Genomic DNA, 26,346 nt, shown 5'->3' on the forward strand with positions numbered 1-26,346 from the left:
CCGTTGCGACACAATGGCTGGGAGCGCAAGGCCCCACGGGAGGCTTGTGGAATCTGCTGTGGGAAGAAGGAAGCCAGGTTTCTTAGGCAGCCACAGTCATGGGGGAGACGGCCCGCAGTGCCGCGGGCTCCGCGCCTGGGGCGGCGGCTTCTGCCGAAGCCCCGCTGCAGTACAGCCTTCTTCTGCAGTACCTGGTGGGTGACAAGCGTCAGCCCCGGCTCCTGGAGCCTGGGAGCCTGGGCGGGATCCCGAGTCCGGCCAAGAGTGAGGAGCAGAAGATGGTCGAGAGGGCGATGGAAAGCTGCGCCTTCAAGGCGGCGCTGGCCTGCTTGGGAGGTGAGGCGAGGAGGGGGGCCTTTGGGAGGCTTAGGGCTTGGGCGGCATAGGGGTCCCCTGCCAATAAGACCACGCGCCTGGGAGGCGAGGAGTCCATGGGCTTCGACCTTGACCCACCCCCGCCTGGTTCAGTGAGCTCGAGCAGCGCCTCCCTAGATCCCGAGGGTGGCTTTCGCCTCTGGAAATTGGATAAGAGAATCGATCCTGGGTCGGGACCTGGGGGTTCTAAGATGGTTGACTTCATTCATTCATTCGCTTTTAAATAATCATTTTCCAACAACTTGTTACTTTGCAGCTATCACGTGTCAGGCGGTGGAAAGACAGGGTGAGAACAAGATCCTTGTTCTCATGAAGCTAACATTTTAATATACATAGAAAATTGTTGAGAAGGAGCCTGGAGGAGAGCTCTGCAGACATAGGGCCCTGCAAAGGTCTGGCCGGAAGTGGCTTGAGGTTAGAAAAACAGAAAGGCCAGTGAGGCCAGTGTGACTAGACAGCAGGGAAAGAGGGGGAAAGAAGTCTGGACTTGGCTTTTTTTTTTTTTTTTAACGTTTTGAGGATTTGAGAATGTATGTGTCCCTCCTGTATGCAGAATAAAGAGGGTGGCCACATTTGCAGGTGATTTGAAGTCTCATTGAGAATGAAAGGCAATTAAGAAAGGAATGTAGGTGAGAGTGCACATGTGAAGTAGAGCAGAAAGAAAAAAAGATCTTTTTTGGTTGGGGGAAGGCCACAAGAGGAGGTGAGACTAGAGCGTGTCTTGGAGGATTGAGAGAATGGGGTTAGACAAAGAGGAGAAGAAACAGCATTTCAAGTTGGGGGTGGGGTGAGGGATTTGGGCTTTTTGCCTTCAGGCATTAGGGCAGTCATTGATGGTTTTTAAATTATTTTTTTAATGTTTATGTATGTATTTATTTTGGCTGCGCTGGGTCTTAGTTGCGGCACGCGGGATCTTTAGTTGCGGCATGCGAACTCTTAGTTGCAGCATGCATGTGGGATCTAGTTCCCCGACCAGAAATCGAACCCAGCCCCCTGCATTGGGAGCGTGGAGTCTTACCCACTGGACCACCAGGGAAGTCCCCGTTGATGGTTTTTTAGAGGGTAACAAGTGGTAATGAGCATGATGACTCAAGGTGGAGTGTGGTGAAGGAAAGGAAAGTCTGTGGATAGGGAGACCATATAGGGAACTTGCTAGACTGAAGCTCCGTGAGACATGGACTGGGTCTTTGTTCATCATTGTGCCTGACCCTAATAAATACATATCTGTTGAAATGATGAATGAGTCTTTGTAGTGCACCAGGGGTGAAGTGATAAAGGCCTTAGACTAGGATGATAATTGTGGACATAGGGTTACAGGGGGAAGCAAAGAAACAGTCAGAAATGCCCCTGAAGTTTGGAGTAGGAGTGACTGGAAAGAAGGAGCCATAAGCAGGAAAGTCTGGAGGGGAGGTGCCCATGATTTCATTGAACGTATACCGACCTTGAGGTGGCAAGAGGACATCCATGTTGAAATGTCCAGCAGGCTCAGGAAGGTCAGCTGTGGACAGCAGTGTGGGGTTTGCCGTTTGGTAGCTTTGTGACCTTAGGGAAATTAGTTAACCTCTCTGAGCCTCAGTTACTTCACCTACAGAAAGGAGAGGATAATAATATCTATCTCACAGGACTATTGTGAAGAATAAATGAGGCTGGGACTATAAAGCGTCAGAGTGATTGGCACATGGTATTTACCAAATGAGTATTATGGATGTCACCGTCGTCAAGGGAGTGATTTGCAAAGTTGATACCTGAACTTGAGGGTGACTGGTTTACATGTGAGAGTGTAGAGAGAGAAAGAGGGCTAAAGACTGAATTTTGAGGAATGTTAGAAAATGAAAGGAGGAAGAAATCCAAGAAGAGTCAGAGAAGAAGCTGCCAACAAGATAGATTCTGGATTTTGTAACGTGGAAACCAGACAAGTAGAGAGTTTTCCAGGCAAGAAGGGGCGTCCTCTTCGCTGGTGGCCACCCAAAAGGTGCTATTTGAGTATGACCCCATTACAGTAATCCAGAAAACATACCAAAGAAATCTTCATCTCTGTGTTTGTTTTTAGGATTTGTCTTGGGAGGTGCATTTGGGGTGTTCACTGCTGGCATTGATACCAATGTGGGCTTTGACCCTAAGGATCCTTACCGCACACCTACAGCAAAAGAAGTTCTTAAAGACATGGGGCAGAGAGGAATGTCCTACGCCAAAAATTTTGCCATCGTGGGCGCCATGTTTTCTTGCACTGAGTGTTTGGTAGAATCTGTAAGTGTCCCTGTCTTCTGAGAAAGCCTTGCCTGTTTCCATCTTGGGACTTCTCAAGAGAAATACTCTTAATGCTACTAGAAAGCAGGTCAGAAATGTCCAATACTTGCTAGATTAAATTTCCATGAAGTAGTCCCTAATGTAAACTTTTTGTGCGTTTATGATTTGGGCTTGCATTATTTTTTACTTGTTTTTGGAGGCTAGAAGTTGGTTAATGAGTTTTATTTATTTTTGGCTGCACCGCGCTGCTTGCAGGATCTTGGTTCCCCCACCAGGGATTGAACCCAGGCTCCCTGCAGTGGAAGCTCGGAGTCCTCACCACTGGACCGCCAGGGAAGTCCCAGTGAATGATTTTAAACAGAATACTTACTGGGGAACTGAGACGAGATTTTGATTACTTCTCAAATGTTACACTTGGTTTCAGCGCTCTGGTACCACCTGCAGGAAGCATTTATGAACACATTCAAATTTTAGGAACTATACTTTTGAAAGAGAAAAAGATAGGTTTCCTTTGGGGAGGGACTAAATTCGCCAGCCAGAAACCCCATCTTTTTTTTTCCTTAATCATCTTGTCTGGCGTGTTTCTTTGGCTCTGAACTGCTCTTCTCCACCCACAGTACCGGGGAAAATCAGATTGGAAGAACAGTGTCATCAGTGGCTGCATCACTGGAGGAGCCATTGGTTTCAGAGGTTAGTAAACAGTTCTCAGATGGTTTTCTTTGTGGCCTTGGACAACATGCTGAAGTTGACATTTCTAAACATATGAGCATTCCAAGGACAGCCCAAGGCGTATGTGGACACTTGATATTCTTCCCTTCTGACAAGTAAATCACGTTTGCTTCTGTGTTAACTCAGTTTTGGAAACTTTCTAGTATCTAGATCAGGGTTTCTGATCCTTGGCATTGTTGACATTTTAGACCAGATACATGTTTGCTAGGGGGAGGGGGGCGCTGTCCTGTGCATGGTAGGATGTATAGCATCCCTGGCCTCTACCCCCTAGATGCTAGTAGCATCCTTTAGTGGTGACAAGTAAAAGTGTCTCCAGACATTGCCAAATGTCCCCTGGGGAACAAAGTCACCCCCAGGTGAGAACCACAGAGAGATCTAGATCTATCTTAGAAAAAAGAACTGCCCCCATCTTGAACGTACGGGAAGAACTTCCTCATAATATGCAGGTGTGTGTTGCTATGCGGGAAGTACAGAAGCATAGCTGGGCCCCATTTGGCCAAATGGCAGGCTCTGCTGAAATTTCAGTTTCACGCATTGCAAACAGACATCTTTCTTCGTACTATACAACTGTCATTTTAATTTGTGTGTAAGTTATCACGGTAATAGGGTTCTTAGATATCTACCCCTTGAAAGCCAAATATAGGTATTCTAGAAATGTTGGATTATCATCTATAAACAACAAAGAAAAAAACCGGTTCCCTGCCACTTCTCCGTGTTGGTGTGTCTGTCAAGAGTGTGGTGCAGCGCGTCAGTGACAGGGTGTTATTAACAGTGTACATTGCTGGGCTGCTCTCCATCTGCTGTGCCCGGACTTATCCAAAGCAAAAAGCCTTTTTTCTCATTTTCTGAGAGGCAGGATAACTTGCTATCATTAAAACCTGATTTTCCTCCTCAAACAGCCATTTGTGATTTATGGAGTAACTTCCCCTTTGGTCTTCCCATGTCTCAGCTTTGTCAGGGCCTTTGAGAGGCTCAGCTCCCTCTAGGATTGCTTTGATCACCTTCCCAGGAATTTATTCCATAAACAAATCAGGGTACAGGCCATATGCTTTCACTTGATTCCAAGGGATGGTTCTCTTAACCAGTTTCCTGCCTGTGAGGGGCTATTTTCATGAGGCTGGAAATAGTAATTCTTTAGAACGAGAGAAGTTAAATGAACGTACAGTTAGATAAAAGCACACTGGATCAGATCGTGTGCACAGCTTCACTGAAGTCTTCCAGCTCTCTGCTAGGTTGAATGATTTGGAACGCGTCCGCCGGTTTCTTTGCGTCTGCGGGTACCCAGGCTCTTCCTGAGTGCAGCCTGACCCGGCATCTGTCACCACAGGTGATGTCATTTGTGTTTGCTTTGCAGCTGGCGTAAAGGCTGGGGTCATTGGTTGTGGAGGTTTTGCTGCTTTCTCTGCTGCGATCGATTATTACCTACGGTGAGAGCAGTTGCCTCCAGGGAAGGATGATGCCAGCCCAGGATCAGAGCTGTTCTGTGTAGGGCAGTGTCTGCACCATGCCGGGGCACTTGCTTCAGAGACTGAAGACATTTGTTTTCCCTCACATAGTTGGTGTCGTGAGGGAGCTGCCTGGCTGCAATCTGCCACCTCTGAGCTGCCACGCTCTCTGCTCCTGGACTCCAGCCAGGCTGTGGGGGGCTGTGCCACGCCAGCCGCTCTCTTTCGGGCAGATCAGGAGTCAGCGTGTTGACCTGTAGGAGTTGAGTCCCGCAGACGTTCAGTCCTGACCACAACTGGCCCTCTGGTGGTTTGGTGCCGTGGGAATGGAGGGAACTTCACATATACCCGGGAAGCTGTTCTACCTTGGACCTCCATGCCGTCATCCATCTCACACACTGGGGCAGGGCAAAGTGAATTTATGCCATCCGACCAATGATGTCATTTTGTTTAGTGTTCTGCCTTGTTAAAAAACATATATATATATGTATTTATATTACAGTTTAAAAGGTTGGCTTATTTTTATTTTCAAATTCCACAATTCCCAAAAATGGTTCCAGGTGCCCAAAGATTGAACATACATAGGGAAAGCGTGAGCAAACTCCTGCGAAGTTTGGGAATGTTAGGTTCCCAGGATCTGCAGAGTAGCGTTATCCTCACTGAGATTGTTACGTTGGCCAGGGCCTTCCCCTAAAGCAGCCCAGCCTAGCCATGTCCTAGGATGCATTGAAACTCCGCGCATAACCCCTGCTGGCCTCTTCTAAGAAATCCCTCCTGTGGGCTGGCCAATGGGAATGCCTGTGGTCTAAACCACACACGGGTGTTCCGCTCTGACCACCAGACCAGGCCCGGCTCAAGGACACAGTGTGTGAAGGGTCCTGCTCTGGTCCTCCTGGTGACTAAGTCACAGCAGCCACTGGTTACGATCAGACCGAGTTGAGGAGCTGTTCACCGCTACCATTTTTCTCTGATGTCAGCGTTTTTCTTTCTTCCTTAAACATATTAGTCTTTTTGACTTGACCTGGTAGCCTTTTTTTCTGACAGTAGCAGCTCAGCCTAATTCTGTGCCATATGCAAAGAAATAGCCTTTTACAATTGGGATCTGCCACAGATGCTGCTTTACTCGGGTGCTCTGGTGGTGGGGTGAGGATGAACTCGGGACAGGCAGGTAGCTTGGTGGGGGCCATGCAATTCCAGCCACCGTAAGCCAGTGGTAACGTCTCCTTTATTCTACCTTTGCCTTTTTGCCTCTTTTTGGCTTTCGGCCCCCTTGTCTGCCGTCTTCCAGCTCACCCACCCTTAACCAGAACTCAGACTCAGCTGAACCATCCAGACATCCTGAGTGAGTGTGTGTGTGAGATAACGTCAAACCCAGCTGGTAACACCTTCCTCTGGCCATGTCTGCTGTTGCCTTTGGAATGAGTGAGCCAGTACACAAGACTCATGTCCTTCTATGGGGAATTCTATAGAATGCCTGTCCCAGTCTCAGTCACGAGGCTTCACTGCGGCTAGGCTGGCTGGAGTATCCTCACAGGTCAGAGAACAAATGTAGGAGTGTTTCCTCTACCGTCTGTAAATAAGTCGCCTATAAGCACTTAGAGCAAGAGTAGATACTCCTACCCTGGCACCTGCTACAGTGCTAGAAGCCCAGCATCTTCTACCATCCAGTCTAGTGCGTGGGGTCAAATACATTGACTGACTGAGTACAGGAAACTGTCCTCACGACTGCCTTGAAAAAGATGAGCCCCGGGCTGTCAGTAGCCATCAGTTCAATAAGCCAAGCATTGTCCACGTTGACTATTCAATCAAGAGAGGAGATGAATAGCTTCCTGTTTTAGATGGCTAAGGAGGCAGTATGAGCTCATAAACCAAACACCAATTTTCAGAGACATCTGTTCCTGATCTCCAGAATAAACACAGTGGCCAATGGCTTAGGCTGGTGGAAGCCTACATTAACCCCACTAGCTCTCTTATCGGAAGGATGGGCCTCTAGGGGATGCAGACTCGCCAACGAGCAGATGAGGACAAAAGGCTGCCCCAAGGACCTGCTACTTCCAAGGAAAATGGAGAGAAAATTCACATAAGATAAGCCTCCACTTGAATGGACAACAACTTCCTGCCATCTCTCTGAGGCACACTGATGGCCACGTCCCTGGTGGGGCAGTTGTATTTCATGAAAAGAACCGGCTGGTGACTGAGGTGGAGGCGTTGGTGAAAGAGCAAGGACGGGGCATGGGCTCATCGCCCCCCAAAACCGCCACAGTCTCCACAGGCCGAAGGGACGCTCAAGGGTGAGTTCACTAGGTAAACAGATTCTTGGAAGCACATCTGGATGCAGCTGGAAGAGTTAAATATTTAGATTGGTGGTCTTCCCTGGACTCCTGAGAACACAAACGTCCACACCACAGGGCTGAGTTGTGTGCAAATGTTGGGGCTTTGCATTTTTTTTTATTAACATTTTCCTCTCACGTGGTTTACATCAATTTATAATCTACGTAAGTTGAAACAGAACATAGACCAAAGAAAAATATATCCTTACCAACTTATTAAAGTCAAATATGAATGAAGTGTCCCATCCTACCTGTATCAGCAAACACCGGCGGCCCACAGCCGTTGCCAGCAAGGACAGGCATGCAGGATTCCTGTAGCCTGTCTTGACGGGCCTCTGTTGGCACAGACTGCCCTGCTGGGCACAGTGGCTGGGGCTTGTGGGCTGCACAGTCCCTGTCTCGTAGGAGAACCCACGGGCTATTTCCTCAGTGCAGCTCAGTCCAGGTCTGGTACCCCGCCCCTCCCTGCTCTTGGGGGTGGAATTTATAAATATTCTGAGCCTTTTGCATTTCTCAGCCCTTCCGGCCTTCCTCCCATTCTCATTGCCTAAGTGAGGTTGGGGGGCTGCAGTACACCTGATGCTGAGAAGCAAACCTCCCTTGTTTTGGGGAGGTGGGAGGCACCCATTTGGGGCTGTAAATAGCTCTAGCTGGCCCTCCAGTTCATTCCAGTCAATGGCTGTGGAAGCAAGAGCCTTCCATGCCACATACCAGCTCCTGAGTGCCGAGCAGACTCCAGGGATGATCAGACACTGGGGATCTTCAGACTCAAGCGGCCTTCTTTCTCTACCCCCTGTCTCAGAGAGCGGGGCTCCTTGCTGAGCTGCTAGCAGGCAGCTAGGGGGTCAGTACTGCCCTCCTCTTAGGCATCTCTTTCCTCCGATGTGCACAGAATGTGTACCGTTCTGCCCATGATTGGGCAACAGGTGTAAACAAGATGAGAAAGGGCCCTTCCTCTCACTGAGCAAGTGCGACGGCTTTAGGGCCCTAAACCCTTCTTTAAAACAGCTCTGAGCTCAAGCTAGGGGAGCTCTTCTCTCCAATCCTGAGGGCCTAGAATCTAGTCTCTGCCACATAGGAGAGCCAGGGAGCTGTGTACTGCAGCTCCAATCTCTGCAGCCCGGGAGTGTCTGCCCTCCCAGGCTAACTGCCAGAGGCCAGCGGCCCCTGCTCAGGTGGGGAGAAATTGCACTTTGGGGGTACTTCTCCTTTCCAGTGCTGAGCAGCGGGCCTCGGTGTTGGGATCGGAACCTGCTGATCCCCTACTCTGGAGCAGAGCGTCCACAACGAGGGTCCCCTGCAAAACCCAGTCCCGAGAGAGGCAGGTACCTGTGACTCCTCATTCTTCCCCAGCTCCTGGAGTTTCCCCGAGTTCACCTACAAGGCTGCATCTAGAAGCCGAGGGTGGAAGGCAGCACCAGGACGGCTGGCTAGCTGGACCGTGCCTGCCTTTCCCAGGGCCTGGAGCACACCGTGGGGGCTGCCCCTGGCAGTGCTTGGCTGTGGAGAAAGTGTAAACCCTAAGGCAAAGGTGCCACGAGGTACGGGAGGCACCGGGAAGGACTAGCCCTCCTGGACAGAACCTGCCTGTTTCTGGACACCTGCTTCAGCCGTAGTAGCTGCCCTCCCAGAAGCCCAGCTCCACGAGAAAAGCCACCACAACTGCTTGCTGCCGAGAGCCTCTTTCCCCCCAGCCTAGGACACCCGGCTCTCCCTGGCGCTCCTCTCAACGTCCCACCTGTCCCTTTTCCCCGGCGGCCTGACCCTCCCACCTCCCCTGATTCTTTCCTGACCCTCTGGCTACCTTGGTAGCAGGTCACTTGTGAGTCTTGTATACTCAAAGGAAACAGAACACCAAGGGAAAAGGAACTGAAAAGCAGAAGAAACAGTCAAAGATGCCTCACTGGTACTGGAGACAGAACAGATAAACCCAGAAATGGAGAGTCTCAGGTGGAAAAATCCCAGAAATCCGCCCTCCAGCCTGTGCTAAGCTGAGGATTAGTGTGAGTCTGTCTCCTTGTCCAACATTTGCACAGGCGGCAAGGCAAGCAGGTGCGCTTCCGCAGGCAGAGGGCAAGGAGAGGCCGGGGGCGGCAGGCGGCGGCGCGGCACGGGCCACCACTGCCACCGCCGCCCAGGGCCTCCTCAGAGCTTTCGAGGCGCTGGATCAAAAACCAAGGCTGCACATGCATGCAGGCAGGCTGGGAGGGAGGAGAGGGCGGAGGAAGACCGAGGGGAGGCTGCCAGGAGACTGCGATCTGGGGGCAGGGCCAAGAGAGGAGAAGCTGGCAGCAGTCACAGAGCGCAAAATAAAAGCCCTTGGACCGGACTCAGGAGGAAAGAAAGTGTTGGAGGAAATGAAAGAACAAAGCAGGCTGTCTGTGTGCCCACACCGGGTCGGTCACTACCTTTCCTGCATGACAAGTAGACGTAAAACAATTCCCAAACAGCACGGAGCATTAGACACAACTAGAGGAACAGAGGGCAGAGCCCGGGGTGCGCAGCAAGGCTGGGGCCGGGTCAGCTGGCTTTGTACAAGGTGGCACAAAAGATGCACGTCTTCCAGTTCTTGGAAATCTGTGTCCCTTGGAGTCTGGAGCGCTGGGTTTGGGAGTTCTCTATTGTAGTCCTTCAAGTCTGGGTTGGGTCCCCAGCTGGAGAGGCTGGCTCGGGCCACCCCCCCAGACGCTCCCACCTCGGGCTACACATCGGTGGAGAAGTACAGTGTGTTCCGCTTCAGTTCTGCGAAGGAGATGGGGGGGTGCTGCAGGTAGTAGAGAAGGACCTGGACCTGCGGGAAGACAGGGGAGACTGAGGCTGGGGTCCTTGCCCTGGAGGCCCTCTGACCCGCTGAGAAGCCCTGGTCTCCAGGCTGGGCCCCTGTGGCTCCCCGCTTCCCCTTCCTCTGAAGCCCAGGTGTGGCTGCCCATTTTCAGCAGTAGAGGGCGCTGCAGGGCAGCGGGTGGGGAGCCTGGGGCCACTTCGCCAACCTCAGTCATAAACTTCCAACCTGCTCCAGAGCTGGGCTTTGGCTTGGCAGCCCTGCTTCAGACCAGACCCTGCCCTGGGTCTTGTAGGGCTCCTAGGGAAGCTTCCTGACCCTGGAAGCGATGCTAGAGCTTCCGTGCGTGGGGACAAGGCCCCAGATTTTTCTGATACCCCTAGGCTTGCTTTCTGAGGCCCAGGCGCTCCCAGGATTGCAGCCAGCACTTGAGACAGACAACCTCTGGGCCCCTGGTCTAGGTTCCTACTTTTCAGCAGGACTGTCCAGAGCCCTGCCTCCCTGGTGACATCCTACAGACCATCGTCCCCGCTGTCAGGAGGGGAGGGGGTTAGGAGTCCTAGCTGTTCTCTCTCCACCCCTCAGGGAGGCTTGTCCTTCCCCTCCAGCAGCCGCAGGCCATGGGCAGTGCGTAGTTACCTGTGCCATGACATCGTGGGACCAGATGTCGGCAGCCGACGTGAGGTGTGCTTTGCTCTCCACTTCTGAGGGTCTCAGTAACGTGGGGCCAAACACAGTAGCCAGGTTGTGAAGGGACATCTTGTTGACGGGCTCCTTCTCAGCAACCCTGGGAGGGAGGGGAGGGGAGGGGAGGGGAGAAAAAAGTCATTCCTGGCAGCCGCGTGGGGCTCCAGACCCTGGGCTGTTACCACTCCTGGAAGGATTCCCACAGGTGGTCACTAGCCTCCCTCTCCTGAGGGTAGAGACCGCTTGGTAGGGAGGGGACTCAGCCAAGGGACCAAGTTCCAAGCTATGTTCCAGTACGTTCCAGTAACAGATTCCCAGCTCCTGGGCCGCCCCTTGAACTGATGGTAAACTGTCAGAGCCAGAAGGACCCACTCCAACTCCCTTGCCTTAGAGATACTATTACTGGTTCAAGAACTTTCCCTATAGTAATTCATGCTCATCACAAACCTTTGCGTAAGTAATATTATCATCTCCACTGTACAGATGAAGAAACCAGAGTACAGAGAGGTTAAGTGACTTGCCCGAGGTTACACAGCTAGCAAGTGGCAGAGCTGGGGTCTGAACCCAGGCAGTTTGCCTCCAGAGCCCAGGCTCTTCCCCACAATCAGCCCAGCCGTGGAGGGGGGCCCTGAGGAAGAGTCCGAGCAGGCGGGGCTGGGCAGGGGGCAAAGGCCTGAGGTCTGCCTGCTGCACTGTGGCAGGAACAACCCTCAACCCAGATGGAGCCCAGGGGCTGTTCTCCCAAGCTTTTCCAGAAGGGTCTGCCTCATGGGGCTCCAGAGCTGCCTCCCTTTGGATCTTCCTCTGCTTCTCTTGCATAATAAGCCAGATGCTCTGTAGATATTTCCCGAGTGACAGCAGGGGCTGCCATCTGTGGCTGGTGTCCAGCAGGCTCAGTACCAGCCAGCTCATCAGAGAGGCCCCGTGCCTCCCCCAGTCCCAAGCAATGTTTCTGGGGCTGAGACCCAGCCGCCCTGAACAGCGCCCCTCGCCGCACTCCCACTCCACCGTCACTCCACCCTCCAGGCCGGAGCCATCGATGCGCCTGCTGACTGCTTTGGAAACAGGCAGAAAAACACTGCCATGCCAGGAGGCAGCTGTGCAGCTGGCCCAGCCCCTCACCACACACGCGCGCGCGCACACACACACACACACACAAACACACACCCCGGCCAGGGCCCAGATGTGGGAACAGAGTGTGCCCGGTTCCCAGGGTGGAAAACCTAATGAATTTTCCTTCCCATTCCTCCTCTGTGTGTCCTCCCCACAGTGCTCGCCAAACTATTCGGGAATTGGTTGGGACTTCGGTCCTGGCCAAACCAGAGGGAAAATGTCTCATAATGGGAAAAACAAGACAGCAGCCCAGGCGTTCCCAGGTCTCTGGCCCTCCAGAGCCTGGCCTGGCCTGGTGGCCGAGCTGCCACTGGGAGCCTGGGCCTGAGGGCTCACGGCCCCTCACCAGGGGCTCCCTGGTCCCGGGTGGCAAATGGACTTAAGGGACGCCTGGGGACTTTTTCTCCCCACTCACACCTGGGACCAGTCCTGGACTCAAAAGTGAGTGCAAGGTCACCGTCAGGGCTAGCTTCCAGTATGAACTTTGCTGCAGGCATAACTTGAGCAGCTGTTGGTTTGACCTGACTGTGGAGGGGGCAGAGGAGAAGGTCGGAAGGGCTGTAGTTGAGGATCTGGGGGATGTGGCTTCTAAGGGCAGAGCTGCTGCTGACCCCAGGCAGTCCCTGCTGGGCTGGGGACTCAGATTCCCTATCTGTTCGATGAGCTGTGGGTCAAGACCAGCGGGCTTCAGATTTTTTTGACTGTGACCCACAAGCACACGCACACACACACACACACACACACACGTCTGACCTGAGCATCCAGCACACGCAACGTGCGTAACTGAACAGAACAATAGGCACCCCAAGGCTGTCTCTCCTACTCCGTTTAAAAAATGCTAAGTGGACCGAATGACCTACTGACTGTAAATCCACCTACAGTCCTTGGCTCTAGCCCTGCCTTTCTAAGCATTCTCTAGCCAGTATTCGAGGTTGCCATTAGGACCCAAATATTTCTCAAAAGAGAAGAATGTGAACACAAGAATGTGAAGAGCAAACTCTCACCCTGCTATGGTGTCCCAGCAGACACCAGCACCCACTTGGAGGCACGGAGGATGTGGGTTCCTCAGCGGATGTGCCCTCCCCCCAGCTGCCCCCTCCCCTGGACCGGGCCCCTCCCCATTACCTTTTCAAGTGTTCCAGCAGGAAGAGGAAGGTGATGAGGTTGGGGTCTGGCAGGGAGCGGAGCAGGTGCATCATGCAGTTTTCCTTGGCAGCAGGGTCTGACAGGGCTGTGGGGAGAGAAGGGGCTGGGGCGGGGCTCGGCTCTGGGCAGGGAGGCCTTAGCCAGCGCCCTGTGGTCAGGAGGCTACGGGACACTGCGGGAAAGCCCAGGCTGCAGAGGGTCAGGGGAGCAGACCCTGCAGGGAAGGGCCTGGTATTTCCCCAACAGTGGGCTATTGGAGGTTCCTACAGGAGGCCCCACCACAACCTGTAACTCAGCCAGGAGGCAGGCTGGTGGTTCAGCAGACACTGTCCTTCCCCTCCCTGCAGAAGCCTTTGGGGCTGGAGCCATTCCCCATACCTGGACTGTAAGGCTGAGTTTAAGACAGTGATGTCATGGCATGAATGTTCTCTCTCTCTCTTTTTGGCCGCACCACGCGGCTCGTGGAATCTTAGTTCCCTGACCGGGGATCGAAACCAGGCCCTCTGCAGTGAGAGCACAGAGTCCTAACCACTGGACCACCAGGGAATTCCCTGAATGTTCTTCTTCAAGTACCTCCGCTGCCGGAGCCCAGCAGTGAGCTGCCTTCCATGGGCTCCTCATTCCTGTGATCCAACCCAGGAGAAGACAAGGCAGGAGGGATGCACCCAGGCCAGGATTTGGCCCAGGTGGGTAGAGGCCGGGAGCCCTGCCAGCCAGGGCTCCCAGCTTCCTCCCCACCCTGGGCATAGGTCAGAGATGAGAGAGTGCTCCTTTTGGAAGGCTCGGTACAGGCCATGTCAAGTGTACGCCTGCTCACTTCTTCTTGGCCCCAGGGCACCAGCGCCTGACCACCCACCTCAGGGCAGATTTCCCTGGGTGCCTGGGTTTCTAGGCAAGGAGGTCAGTGTCCAAAGAGGAAGCACAGAGGGCAGCCCAGAGGGATGAGACGGGAAAGGGGCAGGGGAGAGAGGGTCCAGCCTCCAGATGAGGCCCCAGCAGGCCACACCTTGCCCTCCAGGCCACTCAGCCACACGGCCCTGTGCAGTGGGCAGATCAACAAGCAAGGGAAGCCACAGATCTCCTCTCTCGCTCTTTTTTTTTTGCGGTACGCGGGCCTCTCACTGCTGTGGCCTCTCCCGTTGCGGAGCACAGGCTCCGGACACGCAGGCTCAGCGGCCATGGCTCACGGGCACAGCCGCTCCGTGGCATGTGGGATCTTCCCGGACCGGGGCACGAACCCGTGTCTCCTGCATCGGCAGGCGGACTCTCAACCACCGCGCCACCAGGGAAGCCCTCCTCTCTCACTCTTTACTGGTCAGGGAGGCCTGGCTCAGCCCAGCCCTCAGGCCCCCACTGGAGGCTCACCGATGCCCTCCATGAAGGCTGGGTAAAGTCGGTCTGTGAGGAGGGGCTCGGGCAGCTCCCGGAAGTATAGCTTGAGGGTGCCAGCGATGGCGTTGATGTCCATGTCACTCAGCATCAGCAGGATGTCCTTGTTGTCTGTAGGGGAGACGGGAGGTCAGGGGCTGTGCTGGCTGAGCCACCTCTGCCCCCACGCAGCCCTCAGCTGGGCAGGTAGCCCTGTTCCGTCCCTCTATCCATCCTGAGACAGCTTGCCCGGGACACCCCCACGCTGTCTCTGGTCTGCTCTCCCCAGGAATGGCAGGATGTAGGTAGTGTCCACAGGTGGCCTGTGACTCAGCTCCGTGGGGGGAGGGGAGCATAGATCGTCGTCCAGAGTCCTGGAGCCACACTCATGCCACGTGTCACACGCCCTCCTTCCAACTGGAATCGCCCCACGGCTAAGCCCCTCTCTGGAAGGCGCTGTGCATTTTTTTGTACCTAAAATCATGTTCCGACAAAGCCTCAGCTTCCAGGTGGCACAGAGGAGCCGTGTGCCAGCACGTCCCCAGCTCCCCACCCCAGGCTCCCCGAACACGTCTGCCGGGCAGCTGCCCAGGGACACCCACCAGGCCCCCTCTCAGCTCCCATGGAATCAGCACTGCCCGGCCAGTTCAGGTGTCCTGACTACTGGGTGTGCTGTTGCTGCAGCCTGAACGGCGAGATAGGGGAAAGAACCAGAAAGGTCAGGCACCACCACCAAGGAGCCCACAGTCAAAGCGAGAGGCAGCAATGCCCCTCCCAGAGGGCACTGGGGGCCTGGGAGAAGGTGGAGGTGCCCGTGTCAGCCAACCCAGGCTCAAAGCCCTTTAGTTTCCCTGCAGCCCACTGGGCACCAGGGAGCCAGGAACACAGACTCTAGAACCCGAAAGATCTGAGTTTAAATCAGGCTCAAAGCCTATATACTGAGTAATCCTGGGCAAGTGACTTGGCCTCTCTGAGGCTCAGCTTCCTAATCTGTAGCAATGGAGAAGAGATTGGAGGGCAGGGGATCACCCCATGCCATGCTGGGCTGTAGTTCACAGACCGAGGCTCCTCTGCCATTGGCTCGTGGAGGCCTCTCCGTGGAGAAGCCTCCCGCTTCTGCTGCGCTCTCCTCCCAGCCCCACGAGCCTGCCGGAGCGCCCCCTCCCCGTTGCTGCCCAGCTGGGCCTCCCAGACTCACTGGCATCAAAGACGGCCTTCAGCGCCTGGATGTCTGTGGCCACCCCTGATATCCGGTAGATGCCAACCTCCTCGATGCCCCTCTTCTCCACCTCCTCCACGCACTGCCGGACGATGTAGGGCACCTTGGAGCGCTCCCGCCTGGTAGGGAGGGGATGTGAGGGGACGGAGGATGGAGGGAGCCCCCCAGTGATAGCTATATGTACCCCTTCTCTGCAAACCTTGGCCTTAGAGAGCTCTGGCTTCTGGGATCAGGAGGTGGGGGGGCAAGGAGAGGGCTGAGAAAGAGGCCACGCCACCCCACCCCCCAACAGCCTGCCTGCAGCTGAGGGACAGCAGGGGACAAAGGTGGGAGGGAGGAAGTTTTAGGAGATCAACCCAAAGACTAAAGAAAGAGTGTTCCTCAGAACAGAGGGCTCAGATTCAAATGCTTTGGGGACACCCAGCAGGTTATCTACAGAGGGGGGTGGGCCAGGTCCTGGAGACAAGGGGAGGGCAGGGGGGCTGAAGGGTGCCCTCTCCCAAGGAGCAGCCACTCCTGGATTCCAGCCTGCCACCGTCACACCAAGACACGGGCCTACAGGTGTCAGACCTTCCCACCTATTACAAGAAGCTGACCATCCGGGATCTTCATGTGCAGTCTCCCAATGCTTAAGTGCTAGCTCATTTATTTCTAAAGCATCGTGTGAGGCAGAGAACACACCTCTGCAGGCCACTTTTGCCCTCCAAACTGGCCGTGGTGACTGTTGAACTGGAAAGTGATTGTCGAGGGGCCAGACAAGGGCGGGGGGCCTGGAGGGCAGGGCTGGCAGGGACCCCGGGCGCAGCACCTACTTGGTCACCACGCTGATCTTCACACCGAAGACGCCGGTCTGCTTTTTGGACGGGGTCCTCTTCAGGCTCATGTCTCGGCTGGTGAATTTCATGGAGAATTCCACTTTGATCTGGTTGGGGGCAAGGCAGGTACAATCCCCCAGGGCATGAGTGCCCAAGAAGTGCCCCCCAGGACTGCAAACAAGGGCTACCTCTCCCACCCAGGGCTCCCTGAAACACCTACAGGGTGGGAGCGAGAGGGGTGGAGGCAGAGGAGAGGGGGGAGGGGCTGGGCTAAGGAGGCGGGGGTCCGACAGCCCCCCCAGGGCACCAGCAGAGGCCAGGCTGCCCACCCACTGTGCAGACACTTCCTATCTCTCTGGGCTCACCCCATTCATCTCAATCACATCTGTGTGCCAGTTCTTCGTTTCTACAGTTTGTGGATCCAGCTGCAAAGAAAGAAAGAAAGAGAACGTGAGAGAGAGAGAGAGAGAGAGAGATGACAGCTGAGACCAAGCCAGAGCTCTCCCTGCTGCTCAGCCACAGCTCAGAAGTTGGCTAAAAGGTCAGGAAGATGGAACTGGGGGCTGATACTTCTCTTGACATCAGTCCTTCAGGGGGCTCCAGCCCCCAGGCCCCTCCTGCCCTGGCTAGTGCAGGACTGCCCCCACTCTGGGAGGGAGGTGGGGTGCGCTCTTAGGCACATTCACCCATCACCTCTCATTCACTCCTGACCCCACCCTGCGAGACGGGTATTATCACCCCATTTCACAGATGCAGAAACCGAGGCTCACAAACCATCAGCAACTTGCTCAACTTCCTGAACTGGAGTTGACAGCAGGGGACGTAGCCCGTGTACCTTGAGGTGGCGAACGGGAGGCGGTGCCACATAGAGGTGAAGAGCCCTGGGTCTGAATCCCAGCTCTGCCACTGCCGACTGTGTGACGTTGGGAAGTTTTCACCTTGCTAAACCTCATTTGTTTCATCTGTTCACTGCAGCCAGTAAAGAACCTGCCTTGCTGGACTGTCGTGAAGACTCAGTAAGATAACGGGTAAATGGCTGGTCTCCCAGAAAGCAAACACTCTGTAGAGGAGGCCCCCAAACTGGGCAGGAGCCCCAGGGAAGTGGAGATGGCAGGGGGAAGCGCAGAGACATCCACAGGTGATCAAACGGGACTCTGTTTCTCTGGTTCAGTGGCCTTCAAACTGTTTTCCCTGTGCATCCGTAAAGTAATCTGGAAAAACAGTGCACACCCTGGCACATTCTTAAGTCAACATGTGAATATTTCCAGAGCAAGTTTAAATAGCTGCAAAGAATATAATTTCCAGAATAATGTAAATATTTACATCTTAAAATAAAACTGTTACATCATTCTTTTAAATGTATTTAGTGGAATCCAAATTCCATAGTGATTTGATATCCACCATCATCCATTTAAAAAACACATAAACAAGTTCTTCTTTCCTTTGTAGAAACCCTGCAACGTTCCTTTTTCTCTTTGATTTTGTGTTTCTAGTCTATTTCTCCCAAAGAATTATGCCCTAGTTTGCATTTTTCTTTTTTAAAGTCTTTTATTCCTCACCCTATTATATTTTGCTTCAACAAAAATGTCTGTATAAATGGAAATGAAAGATCTCCTGAGACCACTAGGCTCCAAATGTTCGAAACATGTTCTGGGTTAGTTATTACAACGATTAGCAGGACATAATAAAAAATTTGACCAACACAGTACAAATTTTAATAAATATTCAGCAGCAAAGTACCATCCTGGTGGAATTGCATCACTTAATGAGATGGGTAGAGCATTTTTTCTGTTTTAGTTCAATGTATGTATACAAATATTTGCTAGGGTGAAATGGGGTTTTAGCATCAATACTGTTTTAATTTTTATTTCATTTTTTTAATTAAAGTTTTATTCTAATGAGACTCCACCAAGATTTTTACCCAGGGAGTGACATGATTTAATTAGCATTTAGTATTGCTTAAAGATCTTGGTTTTTTTTTTTTTTTTTTTTTTTACCCTGGCCGCACAGTACAGCTTGTGGGATTTTATTTCCCCAACCAGGGATAGAACCCATGCCCCCTGCAGAGGAAGCGTGGAGTCTTAACCACTGGACCGCCAGGGAAGTCCCTTGGTTTGGTGTTTAAAGATGTAAAAGATGAAACATCTTGTTCACATACAGTAGATGGGGCTGAACCTCTTTCCTCTGTATTTGCTTTAAATTGCATAGATACCTATTAGCAATATTTATCTTAAATGATCTCAGCTGACCATTTCCATCACTTTTGTGGAAAGAAAGAACTGGAAACCACGTGACTTGTGAAAGGGTCGGAAACCCAGCTTTTAGAGTCTTTTACTTTCTCAGCTCCTACATCAGCACTTCAAGTGGCCCCTCTGTTGCCACCCAGGAGGCCTGGGAGCCCTGAGCCGAGTCCCCCAGGAAGCCTCGGGCTCCGCTGCAGAGCGAGGTGGTGGTGCAAGGCCCTTCTCTGGCGGGTCGCTTTTTGGCAATAGCTCTGGCGGGAGCTGAGGATCTGCAAGCTGAATGCTTTAAAACTCTTCTGCCCTCATACCCCTGGACCGTCTCTGCAGCCCCAGGGCATGTGCACCATAGTCTGAACACTGCTGCTCTAACAGGCCCCTCGCCACAAAGGAAAGCTGGACCCGAGTCTGTCCAGGGTGGGCTGGGCCCCGGTGCTTCTTACAGCTCAAGGTAAGACCCCCGCACCTTCTATCACCCACACACCCGCTGGGGACAGGGGGCACCCAAGCCTCCGACAGGGTCTGGGCCCTCCATCTGGGCCCAGGCCCAGCCTGGAGAACAGGACAGAGGGAGAGTGGTGTGGAGAGGACTGAACACCTCCTCAAACATGCTAGGGAAGCGTGTGGGACTCACAGCCCGGCTGCTGCCCCGACTCTCTATTCTACAAGGCTCGGGGCCAAGTCCTACTGGGCCCCTGAAACCTTCCTCCCCTAAACTTTTTGTCCCAACCCTCACCAGGCCTGTGGCACAGGCTGCTCCTTCCACTTCCTTCATCCCCTCCTGAATCCTGGGTCTTGGACACAGGGCCTTGGTCTGTCCCCAGCCCTGACCTCGAGCAGTGGCCACCTGGAGTAGAGAGATCTCCACTGCTCTTCGTCAACTGGGGCAGATACTACCTTGGGACACACATTCTGGAATGACCACCTGCTTCTAATGCAGCTCTCTCCAGTCATCAGCATAAGCCTCAGGCCAATTCTGTGGTCCTGGCCCCTAGTGCCCCTCCCCTGCCCCAGCCTCCCATGACCTGGCACCTCCTGTGGACTGATCCAGTGGTCCCTCCCTGGGCCCTTGAGTGCTATGTGGACATAGCCCAAGTGGGGAAAGTGCAGGGAATGAGAGTCAGACCGACCTGGGTCCAAATGTTCACTCTTCCACTCAACTGTGTGAATGTGGGTAAGTCACTTAACCTCCTGGCACCTCAATTTCCCTACAGGGGTGTCCATACCTGCCTCAGAGTGTTGCTATGGAAAATAGTAACAGCGACTGATGTGTGGTGAGCTATTTCCTGTAAGTCTGGCTCTATGACAAACCCCTGACATACAGCATCTCAATCAATCATCATAACAAGCCCATGAGGTGTAAGCCTTTCTAGCTGCTCCCCTTCTACAGATGAGACACCAAGGCTTAAAGAGAATGAGGAGTTTGCCCAGTGCTCCACATCTAGGCAGTGAGAGCTGGGGTACAAAATCAAGTATCCCTGACTCGCCCCAGCTAAGCCTGCAAGATCCTACCCAGCCCAGCTGGGTGTACTGCACCTAGCCTGGCATCCTTGCCTCTTGCAAGGCAGCTGCTGTGATCATTATTTATCTAGAAAGGAGACATCGGCCCTCCACGGCCTGGCCCCACAGGCTGACCTGGGTGCTGGCAGGCCAACCCCAGTACGATTCTTTCATTCCTTCCCTCCCCATCACTTCTATTCCAGCTGCCAAGTAGCAACCCTACATTTTCCTGGGAACATCTGAGACAGGGCCTTAGCAAGCCCTGATGCTAAGGCCTAATCCCAGCCCTGCTTCTTCCAGAAAGCCTTCCCAGATAACTCCAGGCCTCAGGAACCTTCAGTTCCCCTCTGCCTCCCTGCCACGCTAGGACCCCGTCCCCTGCACAGTTTGCTCTTGTTTCAGCCTGTCTGAGGCCAGGTCTGGGTAAGGTGGCACTGTCGTGTTTTACTGTGAGTCCTGCCACCGCCCTATGCCAAATCCCGTCTGCAGGTGCGGCCCTGCCACCCGCGTGGGGAGGCCTGCCCAGCCCCTCGGTGCCCTGACAATGAAGCCCTGTCTCCCAGGAGGCCAGCAGCCTCCAGAAACCAAGTCTATTTCAGGATGTCATTTAAATACAGAGAAGGGAGGGTGCAGAGTAGAGAGGGACATGGCACATTTTCCAGAGGAATAATGCTGTCTGAATTGCTGTGGTTATTTATAACCCCTGGGAAATGTGGACTTTGCTATTTCCTGATTAGATTAGCGCTGGGGGTGGAGGAACCAGCTCCCTGGATGTCAGTGGACAGGAACACCTGACCGCTCACCCTCCAGTCCCAGCCGATAGGTGCTGTGCCCCCCCGCCTGGGGACCAGGTACCAGGGGGATACCAGATCACCTGAGGTAGTGACACAGATGGGGCTGCGAAAGGCCAGGCTGGGGAAACCCCCCAAGAGGGGCCCCTCCTTCACCACACAGGTAACAAAAACGCAGTGGGGCTCCCCCCGAGGAGCACAGGCAGGAGACAGAAGCAGGCCATAGAACATCCCGGAGAAAGTTACAAACGAGTGGTTGGACGCAGCCTCTGGGAGCAGCTCGATTCTGTCCTTCTTGCCTTTGCATTTAGACCTGGTCAGGTCACGGCTGCACGTTCAGACCTCTCCTGTGGAGAAGCCGCTGCCCTCCGGGACTGATGTCCCCGAGAGAACCCCCCAGGTCCCCTGCGACAACATCCTGGGCCCCCGCTGGGAATCCTGCAACCCAGGCAAGGAGTCCACAGCGTCTGAGAGAGAATCTCGCAGGTGGCTGGGAGGCTGCCTCACGTTCCTGGGCCTCGGCAGCCTCACATCTAGGACAGGAAATGGGCTCCCCAGCCTTGCAGGGGGCTGAGAGGATTTGAGGCCCTGAGGCCAGGGGAGGATGCTCTATGTGCACCCAAACACCCCCCAGGTGGTGGGTGCGGCCTTTGCTTCAGGAATGTCCTCAGGGGTCTCTTCTGAGGGGTCTAAGCCCTTCCTCCCACCCGTTTCTCCCCAGCCTGGGGCAGGAGACCCTAATGTTCTCCTCTCTGGCTCCAGAGCTGTTCACGGCTACTTCCTAGTGCTTGGGATTTCGGAGGCACCAGCGAGTTTGGGGGCCCCCTTCCTGCTCCCCCTAGTAGGTGACAAGAGTCCTTTGGACGGTGGGCACGGTCCTCCCGCCATCCCACACTCCCTCCGCCACGCAGCTTGCCCCTCCCTGCGGGCCCTCACGGGGGCTCAATCCACAAGGAGGGGTCAGTGTGGGATAACCTGTCACAACCGGCAGCTACGGTCCCAGCACAGAACACAGAGCAGCGGCACAGTTACTTTGGGAGGTAACATGGGGGCTTGCGGGTGACAGGGACCCGTGAAAACAGTATTCACCTGGGCTCCCAAGGGCTCCCAGACCCCACTTTCCCACCCTGTGGCCCCTTGGCGCTGAGCCTCTTCCCTCAAAACCTCACACTGTCATTTCCACAGCACAGGCCCTGAGGAAGCCCACTTCCTTGTGCATGACCCCTGACCTCCTGTCCCTCTTGGGCCCGGCCCCACTCTTTCTTTCGTTGAGCACTGCTCTACCCTCTGCCCTCTGGGCCTGGGGCCTGGCATCCGGGGCCTGTCCTGGGTTGGTGGCATGGACTTCACTCGAAGCCCAGGGTTGTTCTGGGGGCTGATAAAAACTAAGTGCAGTAAACCATAGTATAGCTGAAGTTGTCACCCTCACAGGTGAACAGGACACCGAATAGAAGGCAGAGGTGTGGCTGTGTTTTGGGGACCCGGCCGGAGGCTGAGCGCTGGGCCGTGGAGACCAGGCCCTGAGCCGGGTGTTTTGTCTGATGGGGGGACATTTCCTGTGGCTCCCAGGTCAATGGCCACGGTGGCAGCCCCGGCTGGCCTTCTCCTGCCCTCCCCCAAGTGCATGCACATGCTCTGGGCTGGTCCCCTTGGGACACCAAAGCCAGCCTGTCATTGGGGCAGACCACAGGCGTGAGAGGCACAGTAGGGCTGGCAACTGGGGGAACAAACAGGGCACTGCCAAGAGCCTGCCCCCCTCCCCCCGCCCCGGGAAGGGTACTGGAGGGTTCCGTCAACGTGGCCGCTTGAGAGAAACTCCAGAGAGGCAGGGCGGAGTGGGAGGGGGCGCTGGGGCCTGTATCCTGGCTTCTAGCTCAGCAGCTGGTTGAGGGGAGACCAAGGTCAGCCTCAGTAAACTCAGCCCATTTTCCCGGGGCCCCCCCCCCCACCATAAGGTCAAGCAGGCTCTGTCCCTGCAGCCCTGGCCCTGCAGGGTCGGGCACCCTCTCCAGGACAGCCACACAGAAGGCCTGTGCACACTGTCCTTCCAGGCACCGGGATGAGGCCACTTTGCCTCCGCTTGCCTCCCCTGCCCCCTGGAACTGTGCAGTTCCCTGAGGCCCACGTATGGGAAGGGTTTAGCAGCTCTGAATGAGGCGTTTACTGAAGCCAGGTTAGCCCTGTAGAACCCACTGTGACCTGCCCCCCCAGCGCCCTGCATTCCAGGGCTCAGCCTCCACTGTGCCACCACGCTTTTAGCCCTCGGGCCGGCACAGCTGCAGACAGAACTGGGAGAGGGCCCGTCTTGCCCCGAGCCCCGGGGACCCATCTTCCCCAGAGTTGGCCTGCCCTCCACGGCCTGCCCGGCCTGGAGACTTCACCCCAGAGCCAGGCCTCAAACCAACAGCCAGCAAGCTGTCCCGCCCAGCTCAGGGCCACCAGCTGACGAGCACAGGGTCACTCTCGGGAAAGGGACTGGTCAGGGCTAAAGCAACACAGGGGCAGCCCCCAGCAGCCCTGTCCCCAAAGGGAAGGGGCCACCTTAGAGGTCAAAGTCCCAAGCGAGGGGCTCCCCCAGGTATGACCGGGAAGTCTCATGCAGCTGCCACGGAAAGAAAGGCCAAGGGCCTTTAGGACTGCCATGGGCTCAGTGGCCTCCCTCCAGACTTAGCGTGGTTTGGTAAGAATTATGAAAGTCCTTCTCTGAAGCTGAATTCATGCTCCCTGCCCAGGCCAGGAACACCGTCTGGGCGCAGAGCCTGCTGGTGAGAATGCGGCTCGGCAAACCCACTGCCCGTACCCGCTCTGAGGGGCCTCTTGGTGGGCTCTTCCCAGGCCCCACGTGCGGGCCCATTTCTGTGCACAGCTTGCTAGGCTGGGTTCTACACCCCCGGAAGCTCCCCATCGCGGGCACGCAGCCTTGACCCCAGTGGGGCCCCATGACCACCCAGACAACCAAGAGATAGCCGCAAACCCGAGTGGGCCCTGGGCCTCCTCCTCGGCGGGGGGCATGATGGCTAAAAGCACTTCCTGCACTAAGCCGCTCAGTGGGACCTCATCGTGTCACCCTCTGAGCCTAACAGCACCTCGTGGGTTATCACCTAACTCACATCATGAGCTAAGAATGATGCCTGGTACTCAGCACCGGATCAAAACATGTCAGCATCACTAAAACTGGGCTTAAACTCCCCAGTGGCTTCCCGCTGCACTCAGATTAAAAGCCCATCTCCTCGTCAAGGCCTGCAAGGCTGCTGCCCCCTCTGTCCGAGGTCACTTCCTATGCTCCACACAGCCTCTGCCTGCCTCTGAACACACCATGGTCCCCCCAGGCTGCGGGGTTTTCACCTCTGCCTGGAAGGCATTGTCCCCGGATCTTTCAAGAATCCTTTTTGTCATTGAAATCTTAGTTCAGAATTATCTCTTCAAGCAAGGCCTCTCCCCTCTGCTTTATTATCTGATCTGCTACCCAATTTTATCTTCCTGCAGTACTTGTGCAGCATAAAATGATCTCATTTATTGCCTGACTCTCCTATGGACAGCAAGTTCCCTGAGAGCACGGCCTCTGCCTGGGCTGCCTCTGGAGAGCCCAGCACATGAAGATGCGCCATCAACATATTCAGAGACCAAATGAACAAAGTGGGTTATGCAGGCTGGAGAAAGCAATGCCCTTTGTTCGGGACAGGGGTCGAGAAGCCCCACATGCCTGCTCGCCTCTCTCCTCCCGTGCTCAGTGAATGGCTGGCCGTGGCCCAGGGGCAGCCCTGTGACCTCTTCCACCCAGACTTTCCCAGCATGTTGAGAGTTTAAGGCTTAGGCGTAGGAATCTTGAGACGTGGCCAAAATCATCATATGAACTGGATCTAGGAGATCATCCTGTTCAGCTCCTTCATTATACTGATGCCAGAGAACCAGAGAGGTGAAGCGATCTGCCCAAGGTCACACAGCAAGTTAAGACCGTAGACTCAGGATTAGAAAAACGAGGCCTCTTGACTCCTACCAGCCCAGTGCCCTTCCTTCTCTGGCCTCCTAGGCTACACCAGCCTGAGAGGAGGTGGGGCGCTCCAAGGAGGAGGCCAGAGCACACAGGGGGGCATTCAGGTGTCTGATGGGAAGGGGAGCTGTGGCTGTCGCTGCTCTGGCTGTGCCCATCTGAGGCACCCACCCTGGCTGGGGTCACTGTCCAGGAGAAAGACGGTTCCACCTTCTGGCTCAGGCATGAGTTCCACTCTGTCTCAACCAAAGCAGAATTGGTGAAATCACCGTGGGGCTACAGGGCCCTCCCAGCCTCTCTGCAGCAGACTCCCACCAGCAGCTCCCACGGTCACTTCCCTCTCTAGGCCCACCTTGGGGGACCAAGGACAATGGGGCCTTAGTCTAAGCCTTACTGGGATCCAGGACGGACTCTGGCTTTCTCCCGGGGACTGGGCAGGCAAGTTCCAGGCACGGGGACGTGTGTTCCTTTGGGTGCAAGGGAGCTGTCAGAACACGAACATCTTTCCAACTCCCAGCACGATTTGATGGGGAAAAGGAAGCCAAAATAGCACCTGCGGACCGGCTCCTGACAACCTGGGCATCCAGCAAGGCCACTCAGCAGAGGGCTGGGCCTTTCAGACTTGGGCGCCCTGACCAGCGCCTGGTAACTCCGCCACACCGGCACCTGCAGAAGTTGCTGGGCTCTTTCCAAAACGTCTGCCCTCCTGGGCCTTCACGGCCTCTGGAGAGTCCTGCACCACTGGCCTTGGGCAGAACTGGCAGGCTCAGCTCTCCCTGGTCCAAGGCCAACCAAAAGCTGGGGCACCAAGCCCAGCATGGCTGCCTGGCCAAGCCACCTGTGGACCACAGAGATGCTGGAGAGGGCCGATGCCCCTTCTAACCTCCCCAGGCGCCAAGAAACAGCAGCTTGCCAAGTGCACTCAGAGCACGGGTTCCTACCTGGGTATCCGTGACCCCCCCGAAACAGCATACAGTTTGTGCATATGCGTGGCTCTGGGTCTGGGTGGAGCTCCATAACTGTCATCACATTCTCAGAGTCGAGGACTCCTGCTCTGTGGAATCAAACAGGCCTCTTGGGAGCCAGCTTAGTGGAGAAGTAGGGAACGGGGGGGGTCAGGAGGCCACCCGTGTGGCTCCAGGAGTAAGATCCTCTCCCTCTAGGGAGTACCTATGCTGGCTGCAGGGATGCTGGGAGGTCTCACTACTCCCCCTTCCAAGCCCCCAGCCAGCCAGCCTGGTCACAGTCCTGGCCCACACGGAGGCCAGGGAGGAAATGGCTGGCCGCAGGGGTCTCCAGCCCCGCGGAGAGGCACTACTGTCCCCTTCCGACAGCTGAGGGATCGCTATAGGGGTGTGAATGGGCATGTGAATGGTGAAGACAGGATGCAGGTCCCTTCCCTCTGGTAAATAAGGTGATGGGGGGGCAGGGTGGGAGAAAGGGGGTAGGGAAGAGAGGTGGGCAGCCGGGGCAGGAGAGGTATCTATTGGCGTCTAATAAGGTTTCAAGATCTTTCTTGATGCCCAGAGCCAGATGATGAAGTGAAAGTAAATGAGCCCAAGACATCC

General features: G+C 54.9%; 2 protein-coding genes and 1 non-coding gene across 10 annotated transcripts in view; 1 reads left to right on the top strand and 2 right to left on the bottom strand.

Moving 5' to 3' along the window:
* Positions 1 to 50: 50 nt before the first annotated feature.
* Positions 51 to 5,297, top strand: TIMM22 (translocase of inner mitochondrial membrane 22). 2 transcript variants are annotated; one of them, XM_067714661.1, is made up of 4 exons: positions 51 to 336; positions 2,426 to 2,622; positions 3,240 to 3,312; positions 4,908 to 5,297. In XM_067714661.1, the coding sequence occupies exons 1-4, from the start codon at positions 99 to 101 to the stop codon at positions 5,054 to 5,056; spliced, it is 657 nt and encodes a 218-aa protein (XP_067570762.1). In that variant the 5' UTR covers positions 51 to 98; the 3' UTR covers positions 5,057 to 5,297. The 2 variants fall into 2 exon arrangements, with proteins under 2 accessions (XP_067570762.1, XP_067570763.1); XM_067714662.1 differs by having other exon boundaries at positions 54 to 336; positions 4,706 to 5,297.
* Positions 5,298 to 7,207: 1,910 nt separating this feature from the next.
* Positions 7,208 to 26,346, bottom strand: part of ABR (ABR activator of RhoGEF and GTPase) — a 178,360-nt gene continuing 159,221 nt past the window's right edge. For all 7 annotated transcript variants that reach the window (XM_067714640.1, XM_067714644.1, XM_067714643.1 and 4 more), the window contains 7 exons: positions 16,622 to 16,681; positions 16,254 to 16,363; positions 15,421 to 15,560; positions 14,220 to 14,354; positions 12,834 to 12,939; positions 10,548 to 10,695; positions 7,208 to 9,917 (listed from right to left, as the gene is read on the bottom strand). In XM_067714640.1, coding sequence (XP_067570741.1) covers positions 9,828 to 9,917; positions 10,548 to 10,695; positions 12,834 to 12,939; positions 14,220 to 14,354; positions 15,421 to 15,560; positions 16,254 to 16,363; positions 16,622 to 16,681 — 789 coding nt within the window. In that variant the 3' untranslated portion in view covers positions 7,208 to 9,827. The remainder of the gene's footprint in view (positions 9,918 to 10,547; positions 10,696 to 12,833; positions 12,940 to 14,219; positions 14,355 to 15,420; positions 15,561 to 16,253; positions 16,364 to 16,621; positions 16,682 to 26,346) is intronic.
* TRNAE-CUC (transfer RNA glutamic acid (anticodon CUC)) lies at positions 13,328 to 13,400 on the bottom strand. Its single transcript has one exon. It is a non-coding gene; the product is annotated as a tRNA-Glu (tRNA).

The sequence above is a fragment of the Pseudorca crassidens genome, chromosome 19 (genome assembly GCF_039906515.1).
Source record: "Pseudorca crassidens isolate mPseCra1 chromosome 19, mPseCra1.hap1, whole genome shotgun sequence".
In the NCBI taxonomy this organism is placed as follows: Eukaryota; Metazoa; Chordata; class Mammalia; order Artiodactyla; family Delphinidae; genus Pseudorca; species Pseudorca crassidens.

Excerpts from the sequence above, each read along its gene's own strand:
- TIMM22 (XM_067714661.1), top strand. The coding sequence starts at position 99 with ATGGGGGAGACGGCCCGCAGTGCCGCGGGCTCCGCGCCTGGGGCGGCG. Across the intron at positions 2,623-3,239 it reads CTGAGTGTTTGGTAGAATCT|TACCGGGGAAAATCAGATTG; the intron begins GTAAGTGTCCCT and ends CTCCACCCACAG. Across the intron at positions 3,313-4,907 it reads AGGAGCCATTGGTTTCAGAG|TTGGTGTCGTGAGGGAGCTG; the intron begins GTTAGTAAACAG and ends TCCCTCACATAG.